Raw genomic sequence first — 18,390 nt, 5'->3', positions numbered from 1 at the left:
GAGTGTCCACCCCCCCAGCACCCCTCACCCCTTACCTCCCTCTACCTCACTATTCCGACTGGCCTGCAGATGAGCCCACTACGTAACCTGCACTCCTCTACTGTGACAGTGAGAAACCAGCCCCAGCAGTCAGGGGACTGCTCCTCCTCAAGCTCCTGCTGAGGCCTCCTCTTCCTTCCCTGCCCTCCCTCCTCCCCCCTCCCCACTCCTCTCTTCCTCTTTCCCCTCTTCCCCTTTTCCTCCCTCCTCCTTCTTCCCTTCCCTCCTTCTCCCTCCTCCCTTTCCCTCCTCCCTCCCTCTCTTCTTCCTCACCTCCTCTCCCTTCCTCCTCCCCTCCCCTCTTCCTCTTCCCCCTTCCTCCTCCTTCCTGCCCCCTCTGCCCTCTTCCATTCTCTCTCTGCCTTCCTCCCCACCATTTCCTACTTCCTACCCCCTCCACTCTCCACCCTCCCCACCCTCCTCCAATCTGACTGTTTCCAGACATCCACCTGTGCCTCCAGCCTCCTTCCTGGCCTGCACACCGACCTCCCCCAGGAGGGACCAGAGGCCCCTCGGACACAACATGCCTAACCTGTGTCCATCTTCCATTCTCCAGCAACACATGGCACCTGGCCCTCTTCCGTTTCCTTCCTGCTGTCTTGGTGAAGGCTGCCTGACCCCTTAGGTCAGAACGGGGGCCACCCCTGACTGCGCATCCCCCTGGCCTGTCTCGGCCTGACCCTAGCCCTGCTGCCCTGGCTCTGAGTACCCACTTTTCTGCTCACTCTCTGACTACTGCAGAAGACAGTTTGCCACAGCCGCCCCCCCTATGTCCTCCAAGCCAGCAAGGTCATCTGTATTCTGTGCCAGTGTGCCCTGTGCCCCCTGCTCATAGCACAGGGATGGCACAGCCGCCGTGAAGTCCAAATTACTCCACACACAGAGTCCTTAGAACCATCCAGAGAGGTGAGGGGCTAGCTAGTATTCAGGAGTGTGGGTTTGGAGCCACATGGCCCGGCTCACATTCTGGGCCCTGCTCACTACCTGCATGGCCTTGTGTTCGTGTCTTGACTTCTCTGTGGTCCATCGTCCTCACCGGTAAGATGGGGATGAGAATAGTACCGCCAGAGCGTGTCAGTAGATTGAATGAGTACATTAAACTGTTTAGCCTGGGAACCAGCATCGGTGCTCCACTATCACTTCCTCATCCAGCAATTACTGATCTAGTCAGTGGTCCAGGATCTACGACCAGACCCCTGGTTCCTGTCCTGGCTCTGATGTGTACTTGCTGTGTGACCCTGGGAATTTACTGAATCTCTCTGGGCCTCAGGGTAAAGTGGGGCAGATAAGAGCACCTGAGCAATAATTAGAGGAGACAAGCCTGTAAAGCCATCAGCATGCAGGAAGTGCTCCCAAGGGTCTGCTGGACCGATTTCATTGTGATAATTGCCACCCTGAGGCCTAGGCTAGGTTCCGGGCACAGGCTAGGAATGCGTGGACGCTTCGATGCCCTGTTCATAACTTCTGCTCCAGCCATCAACATGTCCCCGCAACACCACCTTGCCACGACACTATTCGTGTGGGATCTTCTGCCTTCTGTGCATTTTGAGCCACCTTTGGGAAGCCTCCTCCACTCAAAGTAGAAGCGTGTGGAAGATGTGCTGCCCACAAGCCTCTTTACCACAGTGTGGGGCTCCCGCACCAGTGGTGGTGACCTTGAAGCCAAGAGCCAGGGGCAGTTGCCCCGTTTCCTGGGCCCTGGCATGGAGGAGGTGGTGAGTGGCTGGGTGCCAAAGGAAGAAATACCCAGGGACAGCCTGCAGTGTGACTCTGGACAGTCACCTTCTCCGGCCTTCTAACTATGACCTCACCTCCGGGATCTGTCACCTGAAGCGGGTTTCCATTTCCCCGGAGCTAAGGTGCTGAGGCTGAGAAATCTCCCTATGAAGGCGATCTATAAATCCTGTGGAAGTCCTGAGTTAGCAGAGGTGTTTGCAGATTTCTCCGAGCTTTGACACTTCTCCTAAAATTCACCAATCCTCTGTATGCAATCACGGGTCAGGTTGTGGCTCCTAGAGAAAGCGCCCTTCTGCCGCTACGGGTATTATCAGTGGCAGAGGCGAGGCCCCATGCACCTGCCCCGACCATATGGTAAAATCCCTGGACATTTGTGAACAGGCTCCCTGTAGCTTGGGGGGGGGGGGCGAGTGTGTCCCACACGGAAACACATTCTAGACAAGGAACAGCAGAGGTGCTTCTGTGTGCCGTCCCACTTAGGTCTTCCGGATCCTGCGGTCTGCAGCCCACATGCCTGCACACGGATGCGTGCTAGGTGGCTGATTAGTCCAGTGAGCTCACAATTGAGAGCTTGGGGCATCATATTCAGCTCTGATGCATCCACACAGCAGCAGGTCCTGCTATCCTTCTAGATTTTTCAAAGTTCTGCTCCAAGCACGTAAGTTTTCTTTTTCCTGAGTCACCCAAAGAGAGCATTACAAGCATACCTACATCCATATATCAATATCCCCGGATGGTCTTAGGGGCGCCGAGTGGGAACAATCAACAGATAGATTTTTATTTGTGGGCATTTCTTAAACCATTTCCCCCCTTTTTAGTGCACTGAAGGCTATTCTGGATTTTATCTTAAATTACTTTGCCTTATTTAGCTGGTGTTTCTTGACCTTGATCCCAAACCACCCAGGGACTTTGCTCTGGCAGGCTAAAGCCATACACAGACCAGCTGAGGTGGCCCCCACAGACCCGCCCATCCCCTTGCTCAGCTCTGGTGTCATGTGAGAGTGGTCTCACGGTCACCAGGCTTACCTCCTAAATACCCTCGTCAGGAAAGAGGCTGCCCTGACCGCAGGCTTCTGTCCATCAAGTGCTTAGTACATTTTCAAAATTCTTAAAGGCTGTTCCTTCAGCTGCGAGCCTGACAGCACAACCCTGCGGAGAGCCTGGTTGATCCTGCTGATTTCCCACGACTGTAGGTGTGGACTGTGCCTTGCAATCCTTCGTGTCCGGACCTGAATTTTGCTGAGCCTCTGACCCTGAACTGGGGCCCAATTTGGGTCTCTACAGCTCCAGGGCTCCCCACGTAAAAACAGGAGATGAATTAAGTTCACAGACTCGCCATCCTTAGCAGATAGTTTATCCTGTCCAGGTCTCTATTCTGCTTTGTGAACCTGTCCTCGACTTGCCACAGAGCCAGCACACTTGGAGCGGATGCACAGAACCCTCTCTAGGTACAATCTGATCCCAGCAGGCCCACCGAACGCTACCCTGATTGAATTCTCTGACTTCGCTGGCCCCATTCCTGGGAGATCTTACCCAAAGCTGATCCAGGTTCTCCAGGATTTACCCACACTGAGTAGCCCAGGCATTCCCTGATGAAGTATGTCTACAGCCGCCAGGCCCTCACATCCAGCCACCAAGAGTCACGGCAAACAGTGTCCAGCTTTCCATGTTTCCTGCATGTCATTCCATAGAAACTCGAAACTAAATTATCCTGCTAACTTTGGAATCCGCCCATCTGCCATTTCATATGGATAGTCAGTGATCTCTGGATAGAGATGCACACTCAGGATTTGCTTGCAAAGCTAGCAGGGGGATAAAGTTTGCTCTGCTCTCTCCACACTCAGGGAAGGAAAACCTCACAATGTACAAGGCACCAGAGCAAACTAAAGAACATATTTTATTTTTAATAAAATAGTGGAGCATGAAAAATATCATATATTACAAATATACACAAGCAGGACCACTCTTCCCTGGGATGGTGGGGGAGAATAATGTAGACTTGTCTAGTGCTTCTTGAGCTATTCATGGAAACCATTTGTTTAACAATAGAAAGAGTCAATAAGCCCTTTGGATACTTTTGAATGATCTTTCTTCCCTCCCCCCCCCCACCTCCTTTCCACAAATCAGTCCAAACGTGTATAACATTGGCTTGGTTTCCATTAAAAAGCCACAAAATGTAACACTAGAGGGTTTCTGAGGGCTGGGCCTCTCCGTGCTTTTGTTGGGATTTCTTTTGTTGTCTTTATGTACAGCAAAATACTTGTTTCTCTTTTCATTTTAACGGAAAGAGGGAAGAAACGTATTGCACATTGTTTGCATTTGCAAATGTTAGGTTTGGTGGAAGTTTCTGTCTTGGAGAAAGACCATTTGTGAAGGCTAGAGGCTGGAGTCTATTTTAAGTGACTCCAAATCCACTGGAGTGTGCTAAATTGTCAGGGTTCCCCTTTCTTCCTGTCTGCACAGAAGCTGCTGTCCCACACACAGCCTTCCTGGGGGTGGGTCCCTAGGATGGCTCCTGCCGGAGACCCACTTCCCTCTCTCTTTCTCTCTCTCAACCCCCCCCCCCAATGCTCCCAGCAAAAGTTCTTCAATGTACAAAGAAGCCATCTCTCCTCTGACTTGTAAATGGGTAGCAAAGCCAACTCAAACACACAGCTATGTATTTATGGAAGCTTCTAAACAAAAGTTTTCTTCTGGGGGCTGAACCAACTACTTTACCACAAATTAGTTACACGAGAGGCTACTTAATTGAGGAGCTCTCCTTGCGAAAACAAAACAAAACAAAACAAAAACCCCATAAGCACATTTTTACTTTGAGCGTACCACAGTATCCTGAATTTAAGAGTAAAAACTTTTTTCGTTTACTTTTATTAAAAACAAAACAAAACAAAACAAAACAAAACAAAAAAAAAAAAACAACCAACCAGGAAAAGCACCATGTTTTGGCTCTGATTGCCATTGTATCCTGTCTGGGAAGGTTTTCCACGCCGGCCTCCCCCAGAAGCCAGTTCACACACACGTGGGAGGCTGTGCAGGGATCTCATATTTTCCGAGGTGGGTTTTTGGGGGATGCTGGGCTTTTTTGTATATCCCACTATTGGTGATCACGCTGGCAGGTTTCCTCCTGCTCTTTCTCTTGAACCTGCGGCTGCAAACATTCTGCCAGGACTGCAGGGTCTTGGATGTCCAGATCCACATGCCGCTGGTGATGCCCACCACCAGCAGCATGAAGATCTTCACCATGAAGATCTCCACCGCTGGGATGGACGCAGCCATCACACAGTCCAGACTTTTGGTCTGGTTGTTCATTTTGCACTTGTGCTGCGTGGCTAGGATCTTCCAGTGCTCCATGTTGAGGCGTTCGTAAAAGTAACAGGCGATCACACAGGTGGCCGGCACGGTGTAAAGCACCGAGAAGACCCCGATTCTCACCATGAGCTTCTCCAGTTTGTCCGTGTTCTCCCCACCGGTCTTCATCACCCTCCGGATGTGGAAGAGTGCCACGAAGCCAGACAGGATGAAGGAAGTGCCGATGATGAGGTAGCAGGCCAGTGGGATGAGCACGAAGCCGGTGAGGGCGTTCACGTCCATGCTGCCCACATAGCACACGCCGGTGAGTTCGTCCCCAGCCACCCGGCGCATCACCAGGATCAGGATGGTCTTCACCGCCGGGATGGCCCAGGCTGCCAGGTGGAAGTAGCTGCTATTGGCCTCGATAGCCTCATGGCCCCACTTCTTGCCCGCAGCCAGGAACCAGGTGAGTGTGAGAATCACCCACCACAGCGAGCTGGCCATGCCGAAGTAGTAGAGGACCAGGAAGACAAGGGTGCAGCCGGTGCTCTCCAGCCCCTCCTGGATGACATAGAGCTGTCCGCTGTCCCGGTCGCAGGCGATGCTCTCGGCGCCAGCGAAGAGGCGGATGATGTAGCCCACGGAGTAGACGCAGTAGCACATGGAGAGGAAGATGATGGGGCGCTCCGGGTACCTGAAGCGGGCCGGGTCGATGAGGAAGGTGAGCACGGTGAAGGCGCTGGAGAAGAAGCACAGCACCGCCCAGACGGCCAGCCAGACCACCGCGAAGCGCTTGTCGCCGCGGCTCCAGTACACGTCCACTCCGGGCGTGCAGAGCGGCGCGCACGCCGCGCTCTTCCCCACGTGGTGGAACTTGCCCGGGTTGTCGCAGCCGGTGCGCCCCTGGCCCGCGTCCCTGAGCGGGTGCTCCTGCGCGCTGTGCGGCCGCTGCGGCCGGAAGAGCGGCGGGAACAGGCCCGAGCCCCGGGAGGGCTCGTCCGAGCCATTGTTGGGCGCCTCCATGCACAGGTAGTTGGGGTCGTTCTTGTTGGGGAGCCTGCTGCAGTCCAGCGAGTCGGGCCACTTGAAGTTGAACTGCTCCATGATCGGGGAGCACTTGAGCCGGGCCTGCTCGCACATGACCCGGCAGGCAGGGATGGGGGTGGAGACTTGCTCGGTGCACATGGGCGCGTACAGCGAGCACAGGAAGAAGCGGAGGTGGCCGTGGCAGCCGTACTCCACCAGCGGCGCGAACTCATGCAGCTGGATGGCGGCCTCGCGCTGGTTCTCGTGGCCCATCAGGTTGGGCATGCGGGTCATGTTGTAGCCAATGTCCTTGCACATCGGGATCTCAATGGGTTGGCACTTGCCGTCGCCCGGACGCTCCATGTCCATGGAACTGATGGCGGCGCACGAACCCATCACCTGCAGGACCAGCCACAGGCGGGGGCCCGGGCGCGGCATGCTGGCGGCGGAGGTGCCCGGGCGGGGAGGTCCGCCCCGCTCAGCGCCGACGCTGCCCGGCTCGGGCCACGGGCCCCGGCTCCGCGTCCCCGCTCCGGCCCCCGCCCATGCCCGCCGCGCCGGCCGGGGCGCTGCGCTCCGCGCCCCCGGCCTCCGCCGAGGCGGGGCCGCGGGGGGTGGGGGGTGAGCAAAGTTGGCCAACGGTACCGGGAAGCGCTGCGGGGCCGGGGCTCCCGGCGGGCGGCGACTCCCCGGGCGCGGCAAACTTTGGGCTCTTCCGCGAGCGCCCCGGTGGCGCGTCCGGGAGGCCGGCGGGCGGCCGCTCCTCCCTCCGCGCCGGCCTCGCCGGGCCGGGCCGCAGCTGCTCGGCGCCGCGCGTCCCGGGCGGGGAAGACGCGCAAAAGGCGAGGGGGGAGCGCAGCCGGGCGGCGACAGGCCCCGCCCCCGCCCCCGCCCCCGCGAGCGCGCCCCGCCCCGGCCCCCGCCCCCGCCCCCGCCCCCACCGCCGCCGCCGCTTTGCATGAGAAAGCCGGCCCGGCGCCCGCTCCCGCCGCCCGGCCCGCGGGTCGGACCCCCGCGCCCCCGCCCCCGCGCCCCCGCCCCCGCGCCCCCGCCCAGGGAAGCGCCCAGGGGCCCGCATCGCTGAGGTTCCGGGACGCGCCGGGGGCGCGGGCGGGTGGTCCGCGGCGGGGGGCCGAGGCGCATCCTCCGTCGCCGCGACGGTGGGCCCCGGGCGAGGGCGCTTTCCAGGAGAGGTGGGACTGGCGTTTTACAGCCCCGGCCATCAAGTGGCCCCTCGGCTCGTAACCCTGCCCGCATGGTCCCCGGGAGCCCCGGGAGTCGCCAGGCCTGCGCCCCCGGCTCGGGCTCCGGCTCGGGCTCCGGCTCCAGGGAGTGGTTTTCTTTGAGATTTCAAAGGGAAGAGCTTAGGGCAGAGGGGGAGGGGCCGAGGGAACCCTGACTTTTGGGGCCGCTCCTCCGAGGCCTCCGCGGGAAAGGCGGGCCACAGGAGAGGAGGGCAGCCTCCCGGGGCGCTGGGGTCCTCCCGGCCTCTCCCTCGGGAAGTGGGGCCCAGGCTTGGGCGACGACCCCCGCCCCCAACGGGGCCGCGGAGCCTCCGTAGGCGCCTCTCGCCAGGCAGGGCTGCTGACGCCTGATGCCTTGGAGGCGGCTGAGTTTATTTATTATAGGAAGTCATTCGCTCGTCGGCTATTTGTATTATTTGGCGAGTGAGCTGCCCTGCCTGCGCCCTCCTGGGCTGCAGACCCGTCAGAGGATGCGGAGCTGGGGGTGGAAGGTCGCGGTCCTCGAGGCGAAGGGGGGCGTCCCTTTCCACCCCGACCCTCCCTTACCCCGGAGCCAGTTTGTGACAAAGTCATTTGGGGCTCAACGACCCCGCGGGTCTACTGCGCTGGGTGTGCGGGGTGGGCGCCCAGACCCCTCCTTGTCTCCAAAGGAACGTGCAGAGCGCCGCACCTAGCACCCCGTGGTAGCGACCCTTGAATAACCGAGTCCCCTGGCAGGTGGCGGGGTCTCTCTCCTCTTAGACGCCCTCGAGGTCAGGATCTCTTTACGTTTCTGAGACTCCCAGGATCGCGTACGGAGGGGGCAGTAGGAGGGCTGGCCGGCGGAGGAGGAGAGGTCGACAGTGGAGAGGTGTGCCGCGTGAGCAGACATCCCTGGGGACGGTGTCGCTCCCTCAGGCTCGTCGCCCTGCACCCCGTTTTGGAAGGGCTGAATGAATCCCCGCAAGGGAAACGCTGCCTCGGGTGTTGCCAGCTACCTCGAGGAGCGCTCAGGAAGGAGAGGCTACTGCCAGGCACTCCTCCTCCCACCAGAAGCTTTTTTGTAAGCAGTGGCAGAAGTGGGGCACTTCCTCTAAGAAGGCTTTTTAGAAGATTGGCTTTGAATTAAGGCAAATGGTACTGTTTTACATCTGTAAGAGACTTGGGAGATCTCACGTACCTACCTACCCTTCCACCCAACCACACCATCCATCTATCCATCCCCCATGCATGCAACCACCCATCCACCTATCCGGCCACCCACACACTTATCCATCTACCCACCCACCCATCATCCATCCATAGATACATACACGCACACACACACACACACACACACACACACATTCATCCACCCATCCATCCACCATCTACCCACCATCCACACACCGACTATTCATCTGTTTGTCTGTCATCCATCCACCCATCCACCTAATCACCATCCACCCATCCTTCCATCCACTCATCCACTACCTACCCACCATCCGCTCACCAACTATTCATCTGTTCATCTGTCATCCATCCATCCACCTAACCACCATCCACCCACCCATCCATCCACCCATACACCGCCTATCCACCATTCACCCACCCTCATGCCCATGACCCATCCATCCATCCATCCATTCATCCATCCATCCATCCATCCATCCGGTGAACACCTAGAAGACTGAGGCTGGGGCTTACCCAGGATCCCAGAATTACTAATAGGCAGGTTTGTACAGCTGTTCTTGAACCACTGTCCCTGACTCTCACTGTAGGGTGTTGGAAGATGCTGGAGTGAGCCAGTTGATGGAAAAGAAGGTAGACGCTAATGCCATCAGAACAACCACCTTCAACCCTGTTATTATTTCTCAAGTTAAGAAACAAAACAAAACAAAAACATTTTTTTTAAAGACTGCCATTTTCCTTATGCCTTTTGTTTGGTTTTGTTTAGTGACTTATTTTCAAAAACTTCAAGTTAAACAAAGTTTAGCGGATATCACTTGGCTTCTTCAGAATTTTCCTTGCCAGAGTCCTCCGTTGGCACCATTTTGTCTTTTTTCCTTTTTGTTTCTCTCCCTCAGAAACCGTGGACGCAAAGGAAAGCACCAAACGCCAGGAGTGGGCGTGAGCTCTTTGAGAAAGTGCGTCCTAATTGATCTTTTATGTGCCGTTTTAATTCAGCCATGTTCAGACCCATTATTTTAGCTATAACCACTTCAGATCGCTTTCTTCCCTCGTTTTTATAAAAATGTCTGCAGAAGTGCTCTGCGCTGCCCAGCTGAGGCGGAAACCAACAAATAGACATTATTATAGAAAAACGAGGGCTCTGAGAAATGAGCAACTGCAAGATAACTCTGTAACTAATAAATGAAAAGGGCCTTTTGATGGCTCCAGCTGAAAAGATATTTTATTTTATTTTTTTCCTGTGTGTGGGATTTGAGATGTGTGATTGTAAGGAGCAGCGGGGTCCCCTGCTGCTCGGCCCTGGCTGGCAACCGGCCCCCCTCTGGCAAATGTTATGGAGAATTGGGAGGAATTTTATGGCTGTCTTTCCCCTCAGCTCTTTTTTCCTTTGTCTTCTTTGAAGAATGACTTTAGACATTTTATTTACATATTTAACCATGGATGAAAGAGGCAAAAGAAAGCATTTGGGGCTGTCCTGGGAATAGTGATATGTTTAAATTAATGGAAATCTTATTAGGCCTCTAAAATTTTGAGCAAAGGTTTTTAGTGAAACTTTATAATTAAACATGATTTCAAATAACTTGCAGGGTTAAGGAATACTATTCTTTTTTTTTTTTTTTTACCCCAACCACCTAAAAAAAATATCGGAGAGCTACTCTTAAACACAAGCCACCTTCAAGTTCTTGCAAATGCTTACCCAGAAAAGTAGAAGGTTCTCTGAAAGGGACTATTTCTGAAGTCAGGCAGTGTTTTGAACAATACCTAAATATTTTTGGATGGAAGAGACTTGAAAGAATGGCAGTGACATCCCGCCCTAGCAGAGGCCGAAGTATGAAATACTTTGACATGGATATTGCTAAAAATCAAAGTTGTATCTCTTCTTATTATGTTATAGTCAGTGGAAATTATAGGCACTGTGCTTGGCTCTCTGAAATGAGATTAGAGAAAACCCACATAATCTCTTTAAGATAAAAGCACTGACACTTTCAGCAAGAGAAAGAAATTAAAGCGGAGACTTTGCACGTTACAGGCTAATCGCAAGAGTAAAGTTGTGGAGTATCAGCAAAGCCCGTGGAAAGAAATGGGATAGTCTTGGGGGGAGGTTTCAGATACAGCGTGGCTCAGGCAGTCCCGGTGCCTGGTGGTGGGCTCTGGCTTGGATGCTTTCTCTGGGCAAGTTTGGGTTTGGTGATCCCGTGAAACGCTGGTTATGCTCTTTTATCTCCCAACGTCATTAATATGTGTGTCTCATCGGGCATTCCAGTTTCGCTTCCCAATAAGATGAAAATGTGGTCTATGTGCTGATATTGCCCGACAGGCAGAGGGGTCTGTGATACCCGGGAGGCACTATTGCCTTGACCTCATCCTGTGGTACATTTCTGCAGAAACTTATTATCTGATTTAAAAAAAAAAAAAAAAAAGCAGGCAGGGAAAATTCTATTTCTAACTGCCCAAGAGCACCAGTTACCCCGTCCACCCCGCTTCATTTTTCTCGAAAGAAAACACCTTCCGTCCTCTGAAGTGATCCTTACTCAGGGAAAGCATACTAGTCTGTGCCAGGGGGGGACCGACGCCAGCAAATGCAACAGGCACAGAAGTTCTAAGGACACCTAAGAACACTCTCGTTTGTAAGATGCGAATTTGGGTGTGGGGTGGGGACCGCAGCCACTAAGGCGTGCACATCGCAAAAGGGATGACTGGCAAGCAGTGGGTTAGTTCAGCACAATTTAGGCAGTTATTTTAAGGCCACGTCCCCTGAAATGTGGTTTGAAATATTACCAGAGGTTCCACGGGGTGCATTAGTGTGAATTGCAAATCAGAGCATGCCTCTAATCCCCCTTTCAAGGGCCGGCTTTGGATCACTGGCGTCTACGGGGCTCCCCACTGCTTCTGGCGTAGGAGGGACCATTCAAGGGGGCAGCTTCTCTCTGCTATTCCCACACTCCAAAAAAACAACACCGCAGACAGACACCCTCCAACTAAATTAGATTAAACTCCTTGTTCTCCACAGCACATTAGTCTTTTCACTGCCCAGCGGTGATTATTCGGAACCTCCTAATTTAAAGGTACAGTATTTCTTTTTCAACAGGAGGGCGGCAGCAGCAGGCATCCTGAAAAAAGACACAAAGCCAGCCTTCATGTAAGTGCTCCCAAATTACAAGGACATTATCTGTTTAAAATATAGGAAAGACTTAGCGCATGCCTGCCCCAAAACACAAGCAAATTGACCCTTAACCTGCAACAGGACCCGCCCCTATAAAAAAAAGTACCTAAACCCATTCTTCTTATACGGGACTGCTCTTTTTTTGTTGTTTTTGTTTTTGTTTTTGTTTTTGTGGGGGTTTTTGAAGCGGAATTATATGTATGAAAAAATGAATCACAGAATCCCAGAGAAATGAAACAAAAGAGATTCTAGTGCTTGCGTGTGCATGTTTTATTCCGGAGTTTTTTTTTTTTTTTTTTTTTTTTTTTTGCATTTAGAATCCACGCAGCTTCAAGGGACAGTTTTTTGGAAATGAAGCCAAAATGATGAGTTCAAACTTCATTTTTGGTCCTAATTGTTTGGCTTTCCCGCCCCCGGCCCCCCACCCCCACCCCGTCTTGTGTTTGGGATATATTGATTTAATTACTCACGTTCCCATCTGTTTCCTTTCTGTGTCACCCCCAGCCCTGCAGTCTTTCATGGCCTGTCCCCTGGAGCAGGGCCATCACATGGGAGCCAGGGAAGGGGTCAGCCCCCCACGGGCTTGCTGCCCCTGCACAGGTGACAGAAGGAGATTAAACAGGGAGACCATCCCTTGAGGGACAGAGCAGGGGACGCCCTCCGGCCTGGTCCTGCCTCAGAAAGAAGCAAGAGGGGCCCCACATTCCCACTTCTGACTTGTGTTGGTGGAGCGTGAGACCACGTGGCCAAACACAGGGCAGCCCCTCAGCGAAGGTGGGGAACCCCGTGGGCTGGGGGTCGGAGCTCCTCTACCGCCTTCCACCACATGACCCAGGGACAGGTCCTTCAGGCCTCCGGCTTCAGTCTTCTCAGCTGTAAAACAGGCATCAGTAGGGCTCCAGCCCCCCAGGACATGGGGAACACTTCTAACACCGCCACCGCCACCGCCACCGCCACCGCCACCGTACGGGCAGCATTGGGATCCCATGCAGCACCACAGTGTCGGCAAAAGGTCGGGGCAACGCTGAGAGATAACCAGGACCAGAATGACACAAGGGGACATCCGTGTACATGAATAATGAAAATGCTAGCAAGCGGGAGAAGCCCACTGAGCATGTACAAGTGCCGGCAGCGGCTGAGCCTCTCCTGTGGGGTGACTTACAGCACCCTGTGGGGCCTGTCCAGGGGAGATGCCCGATTTAGAGATGAGGAACTGGGGCCTTTGGAGCCCAAGCAACTTGGCCAGGGCCATCTGGTTGCCGGGCAGCAGGGTCAGGACGCTACCCCTGGCGGCGGGCCCCCAGCTCTGTGTGCCGTGGCCCCTCACGGTGAGCTCTGTAAGGGAACAGCCTTCTGTTCAAACAGGGACCCTGTTCCCATGTCACGTCAGCAGCCAGGAGGATTGGGATGTGTCTGCCACTGTCTTATGATCTTGATGTTCTGCTCTCTTGGGTTCGCAGGGATCCTTGGCAGTCACCAATGGTGAGGAAAAGGCAGAGGAAACACCACGTGGGAGGTACTAGCGTGTGTTGGTTTATTCCTGTCCTCGGCTGTGTGGCTTCAGGGGAGTCACTCAACCTCCCTGAACTTTGCTGTAAAATGAGCCTGGTACCAGTACCCCCTTTATAAGTCTGGGGTAGGCTGAGGTGACACCACTCGCGAAGCACCGAGACACGTGTCTGGCACTTGAGTGTCAGCCGAGCGGGGCTCATGGTCTCTCGGCGCTGCGGTTAATCTGCTGTCTTCGTCCAAATCCTCAACATGTCTTGGCTCGCTAGAAGGTTCAGGGCTTCCTGACAGCCTCACCTGCGAGTCTCCTTTCCGGCAGCCCCCACACTGGTGGCTGCCCCATCCTGCCCGGGGGTAAGCAGTGGGCAAGCCAGAGGGGCCCACCCGGAGCAGCGCCGCAGCCTGCCCCTGCGTCCAGGCGGCCGCCGTCGCAGAGCTCAGGCAGGTGCTCCTGGGGCCTCCCGGGGCCTTTCTCCTTCCCCTCGGGCGACGATCGGAGACACAGACCCGTGGCCTTGCTGACGGAGTCGAGTTTGGGTGCCTGTTTCACAGTGAGGAATCAAAGTCATATTCAAGTTGTTGTCTGCACCCCTCACTGTAAATGGCAGTTCCCGTGAGAAAGCACATTTTTCTCCACGTCCAGGAGAGGGGAGGACACAGAATTCTGCTGTCCCCGCCCGCATTTTGCTGTCTGTCCTACAGGAAGATTTGAGGAGGCTTCGAATCGCGCTTCTGTAGCTGAGACCAGTGAGTCTGGGGAGGGACGCTCAGCCTCCTCCCACAACGGCCAGTCTTTGTCTCTCTCCTCTCCTTTTCCTTCCCTCCCCCATCGATACCTGTTATATATAAGATCTAACCATATAAATGCTCCAGCTGTGAAGCTGGATTTCCAAGCTGGATCCTCTGTGGGTTCCTAGGATCGAGAACTGTGCCTGCCCAATTCCTGTTTCCTCAATAATTCAACAAATGACTTTTTCCCTCACTGCTGTCCTACATGAAACGTCGTGCTCCCTCTATGGCTGGGAGATTGGGAGACACACAGGCTGTGCCAGCAACCTGCTGACACACGGAGAAGGGACCCATGTGGCTGGACTGGTTCCAAGGTCCCAGCCAGAAGAGGAGTCTTATCTGTTTGCCCCTCCCCTATCTATTAATATTAGATAATATTTATTTTCCCCTACGACCTTGAAAGACTCGGTAGTGATTATGAGTCAGAAATGTGGGCAGCCCAGGTGGCTCAGGGGTTTAGCACCGCCTTCAGCCCAGGGCCTGATCCTGGAGACCCGGGGTCGAGTCCCACATCAGGCTCCCTGCATGGAGCCTGCTTCTGCCTCTGCCTGTGTCTCTGCTTCTCTCTCTCTCTCTCTCTCTTTCTCTCTCTCCCCCCGTGTCTCTCATTAATAAATAAAATCTTAAAAAAAAAAAAGTCAGAAATGCTTTCAGGCTGTTGCGGTGTCTCCCCTGCTCCGTCAGGTGTGGGCAGTGGGAGGAATGGAGGCTTGAGGACATGGGAAAAGTAGAACCGGCGTTCGGATCACAACACTGAGTCCCACTCATGGGACACCGGCCAGGCACGGTCCTCAACCTTCTAGGAAGCTCCGCTCAAGTTTTTCATCCTTCTACAGCTCCATGCAGCCTGAGTACAGTAGGCCCTGCTCCCCACTGCTCCCCCCTCCCTGCTCCTGTCCTCCAGAGCCTGACAGAAGCAGCAGGGATGCCAGAGCCTGCAGGTAGGACAGTAAGGGAAGGGGAGGGCAGGTGGTGTAGGCTCTGCAGGGACAGAGCTGCAGGGCTCAGCTTGTATGTGATCACCCAGCCACGTGGAGTGAACTCAGGAGCTGCTGGGGCAGGGGTGAAACAGACAGAGGGGTGAGCGGGGACTCCAGCCCCACGCCCTACATGCGACATGATAAGAAGAGGCGGCAGTTGCTGTGACTTTGCTGTTGACTGCATCTCTCTGGTTGGTGCACGCCAGGTGACGGACAGCCACAGTTGGGAGGTCACCATCTTCAGCAATGCGGTCGGCCTCGTCCACAGTGGGGTGGGAGAGTGAAAGATTGGAAGACCTAAGTTTCCAGAGGAGGACATCTGGCTGCCACCCGAGATTCCCAGCCTGCCCAATGGGTTTCAGACTTGCCCAGCCAGCCTGTTCCTTGAGCTGCATCTCTGTGTACTCACGCATATGCTACTGTAGGTTCAAGTCCTCCTAGGTCCATGACTGAGGCCCTGTGCCCAGAAGGATGGCATTCCAGGCTTGGATGCACCACGCGTGAGCAAGGTAATCAGGGCCCCCTCCAGGTGTGCAAACTGCCCCCACCCTGAAACCCTGCGTCCTGGTGCCACCTCTGCTGGAGTGAGGGCTCCCTCTTCCAGTTTGCACACAGATCCCCAAACCTGGTTCCCCTTTCCCCAGCGTATGCAAGAGCCAGTGGCTACCTTGAGGATGGCTTTAGAGGTCTTCCTAAATCTTTCTGAGCACCTTCTACTTTTCTGTAAGAGGAGAGTTGGGTCCTCAAGAAGTAATTGAAAGGATTTAAATGAAATAATTCCTCAAAAAAGCATATCACATTGTCTAGCACAGGGTTGCCATACAGGACAGTATCTCTTAGTAGATGTGCTCGCTATTCACTGCATTTGTTCGAAGTCCTGTGAGTAAGTGACAAAAACCAGTTCCATGTGACCTACACTGAGAAAGCTTCCTCTGTCTGGGATAGAAAGGAGGAAGCTTTGGGTGAAGCTGGGGCACTGTGTCTGGTGCAGATCAGCTAGGATGTGCTCCTGGAGCCCTGGGCAGGGGGGCAGATATCTGGGGAAGCAGGATCTTGGCCAGTGAGGGAGGAGAGCATCCATAGGGTCCACAGTGGCTCCTCAGAGGGCTTCCATCCTCCAGACGCTGCTCAAGGCAGTAAACTCAGAGTGACAGTGATCGACAGACACATTTTCCTTGGAGACAGACACCATCTTTTGGTTATCGCATGGCTATTTGGTGAGCTACTCACTGGGGTCCAGTGGCTGCTTGCGGTGTGTGTGGGGGGGTGTGTGTGTGGTTGAAACCAGGAGGATCTGCTTTTCACATGCTGATGCCCCCATGAGGGCACACAGGGAGCCCCTTCCCCAGCTAAAACACAGAGCTGCTGGGACAGGTATCTGGGGGGAAGATGGGCATCAGGCCACTAGGATTCCACCGAAGAAGATGCTCGCTTCACTATATTTTAGCAGTTTGATGCATATCCACCAGGCCCAAGGAGTGGCTTCGTTACCAGCTTCACAGCAGGCCCACTTATGGCTTCAGGTTTCATAGAGCCCAATGCATCATTGCAAACTGCTTTTGATGTGGGTTAGGAAGCTATGAGGCCACAATGCCTTGTGGGGTGTAGGGGCTTGGTGCCATGCAAGGAAACAAAGCCACAAGCTGTACTTTGTAGACCAGGGCATTTGAGATCCTAGATTCTAGGCTTGGAAGGATATGGGGAATAGTTTCTGCTCCCTCCCCCTGCCCTCTGGTAGGACCAGCTGTGTGCCGTCTGACATGAGCAGGTGCCATGAAACATGGGAATGCACGAAAGGTCACCAGGGGGAAAGACTTCAGGACCACAGAATGGGCAGAGTTGCACCTTCTCCCTCATCGGAAAGGGCCCACCTCCCATGGAAACCACTACGGAAATCACCACAGCTGCACGTGGCGCCGATTCCTTCCTGTCCTGCTCTTAGAGGGTAAAACAAGCTCAGTTCCCATCAGTTTGGTGCGTGTGCGTTGAGTGGCTCCTGCACACCCAGCCCGGGGCTCCCACTGAGGGCATTTTGGGGAATGGACAGCCAGTGGGGAGGCAGATGCCACGTGGCTGCCTTCATGCAGGTTCGCACTTGTGTGAATGAGGGCAGGGACATCTCAAATATTAACAGAGTCTCTCAGTACAGCAAAATTGGAAACAATGACCACCCACACTCCAGTTTTAGAATGTAGAAAAAATCAGATAATTTTAAACCTGGCAAAGTGAATTGTAAACTCTACTTTGTTGTCTCAGGTCGGTGCTGCTTGAGCTAGAAATGCTGAAAAATGCTTTCTTCACACGTATTTCTTTGCTTGAATTGTGCAGTAGATTTGAAACAGGTAAGACCTTTGTGAACAAATTCTTTGCATAAAATGCCCCTGCCCTCTATTTTGGGAGTAATGTTTAAATGCTATGTTAGCTGTCTGCTCAGTTCTTTTTTTTTTTTTTTTTTACATGAAAACTGTTTCAGTAGATGGGGTGGGAGTCGACTGCTGCATCCTGTGATCTGCCCCACGGCTGCTTTTGTAATAAAGTTTTATTGGAACTCAGCCACACCCTTTCATTTGCATTTTGCAGGGAGCTGCTGTCACAGGACAGTGGCAGGTTTGAATGTTTGCAGCAGAGAGCGCCATATGGTCTGAAATGTGTAACGTATTTGTGATCGAGACCTTTGCAGAAAGCTTGCCACCTCTTGGAGCATCACAGCGGTAGATAATTTCACCCGCCTGTGCCTTTGGGGCTGATTTCCAATCTTATGTCACTTATTGCCCTCTGGATGCCACCTCGCGTCTGTCCGACCTACTCTGTCCAGGCTGATTGGCAGGAGCCAGGAACTGGTGAAGAAGGCCAGATTTCAGGTTGTACTACAAAGCTGTGGTCATCAAGACAGTGTGGTACTGGCACAAAAACAGACACATAGATCAATGGAACAGAATAGAGAACCCAGAAGTGGACCCTGAACTTTATGGTCAACTAGTATTCGATAAAGGAGGAAAGACGATCCGCTGGAAGAAAGACAGTCTCTTCAATAAATGGTGCTGGGAAAATTGGACATCCACATGCAGAAGAATGAAACTGGACCACTCTCTTGCACCAAACACAAAGATAAATGCAAAATGGATGAAAGATCTAAATGTGAGACAAGATTCCATCAAAATCCTAGAGGAGAACACAGGCAACACCCTTTTTGATCTTGGCCACAGTAACTTCTTGCAAGATACATCCACGAAAGCAAAAGAAACAAAAGCAAAAATGAACTATTGGGACTTCATCAAGATAAGAAGCTTTTGCACAGCAAAGGATACAGTCAACAAAACTCAAAGACAACCTACAGAATGGGAGGAGATATTCACAAATGACATATCAGATAAAGGGCTAGTTTCCAAGATCTGTAAAGAACTTATTAAACTCAACAGCAAAGAAACAAACAATCCAATCATGAAATGGGCAAAAGACATGA

The 18,390-nt window shown here is 53.6% G+C and overlaps 1 protein-coding gene and 1 long non-coding RNA gene across 3 annotated transcripts; one reads left to right on the top strand and one right to left on the bottom strand.

Moving 5' to 3' along the window:
• Window positions 1-3,649: 3,649 nt before the first annotated feature.
• FZD10 (frizzled class receptor 10) lies at window positions 3,650-6,940 on the bottom strand. Its single transcript, XM_055323160.1, has one exon. The coding sequence runs from the start codon at window positions 6,529-6,531 to the stop codon at window positions 4,786-4,788; it is 1,746 nt and encodes a 581-aa protein (XP_055179135.1). The 5' UTR covers window positions 6,532-6,940; the 3' UTR covers window positions 3,650-4,785.
• A 3,176-nt stretch (window positions 6,941-10,116) lies between these two features.
• Window positions 10,117-17,923, top strand: LOC129508176 (uncharacterized). Of its 2 annotated transcripts, XR_008664148.1 has the most exons (4): window positions 10,117-11,625; window positions 13,110-15,436; window positions 17,184-17,269; window positions 17,508-17,923. It is a non-coding gene; the product is annotated as an uncharacterized LOC129508176 (long non-coding RNA). The 2 variants fall into 2 exon arrangements; XR_008664147.1 differs by lacking the exon at window positions 10,117-11,625 and having other exon boundaries at window positions 12,598-15,436.
• Window positions 17,924-18,390: the final 467 nt, after the last annotated feature.

Source organism: Nyctereutes procyonoides, unplaced genomic scaffold, assembly GCF_905146905.1.
Source record: "Nyctereutes procyonoides isolate TBG_1078 unplaced genomic scaffold, NYPRO_anot_genome, whole genome shotgun sequence".
NCBI lineage: Eukaryota > Metazoa > Chordata > Mammalia > Carnivora > Canidae > Nyctereutes > Nyctereutes procyonoides.
The sequence above is the reverse complement of the archived record's forward strand: the minus strand, read 5'-3'. Positions and strand labels throughout refer to the sequence as shown.

What these genes read in the sequence shown, in the direction of transcription:
- FZD10 (XM_055323160.1), bottom strand. Translation starts at nt 6,531, where the DNA reads ATGCCGCGCCCGGGCCCCCGCCTGTGGCTGGTCCTGCAGGTGATGGGT.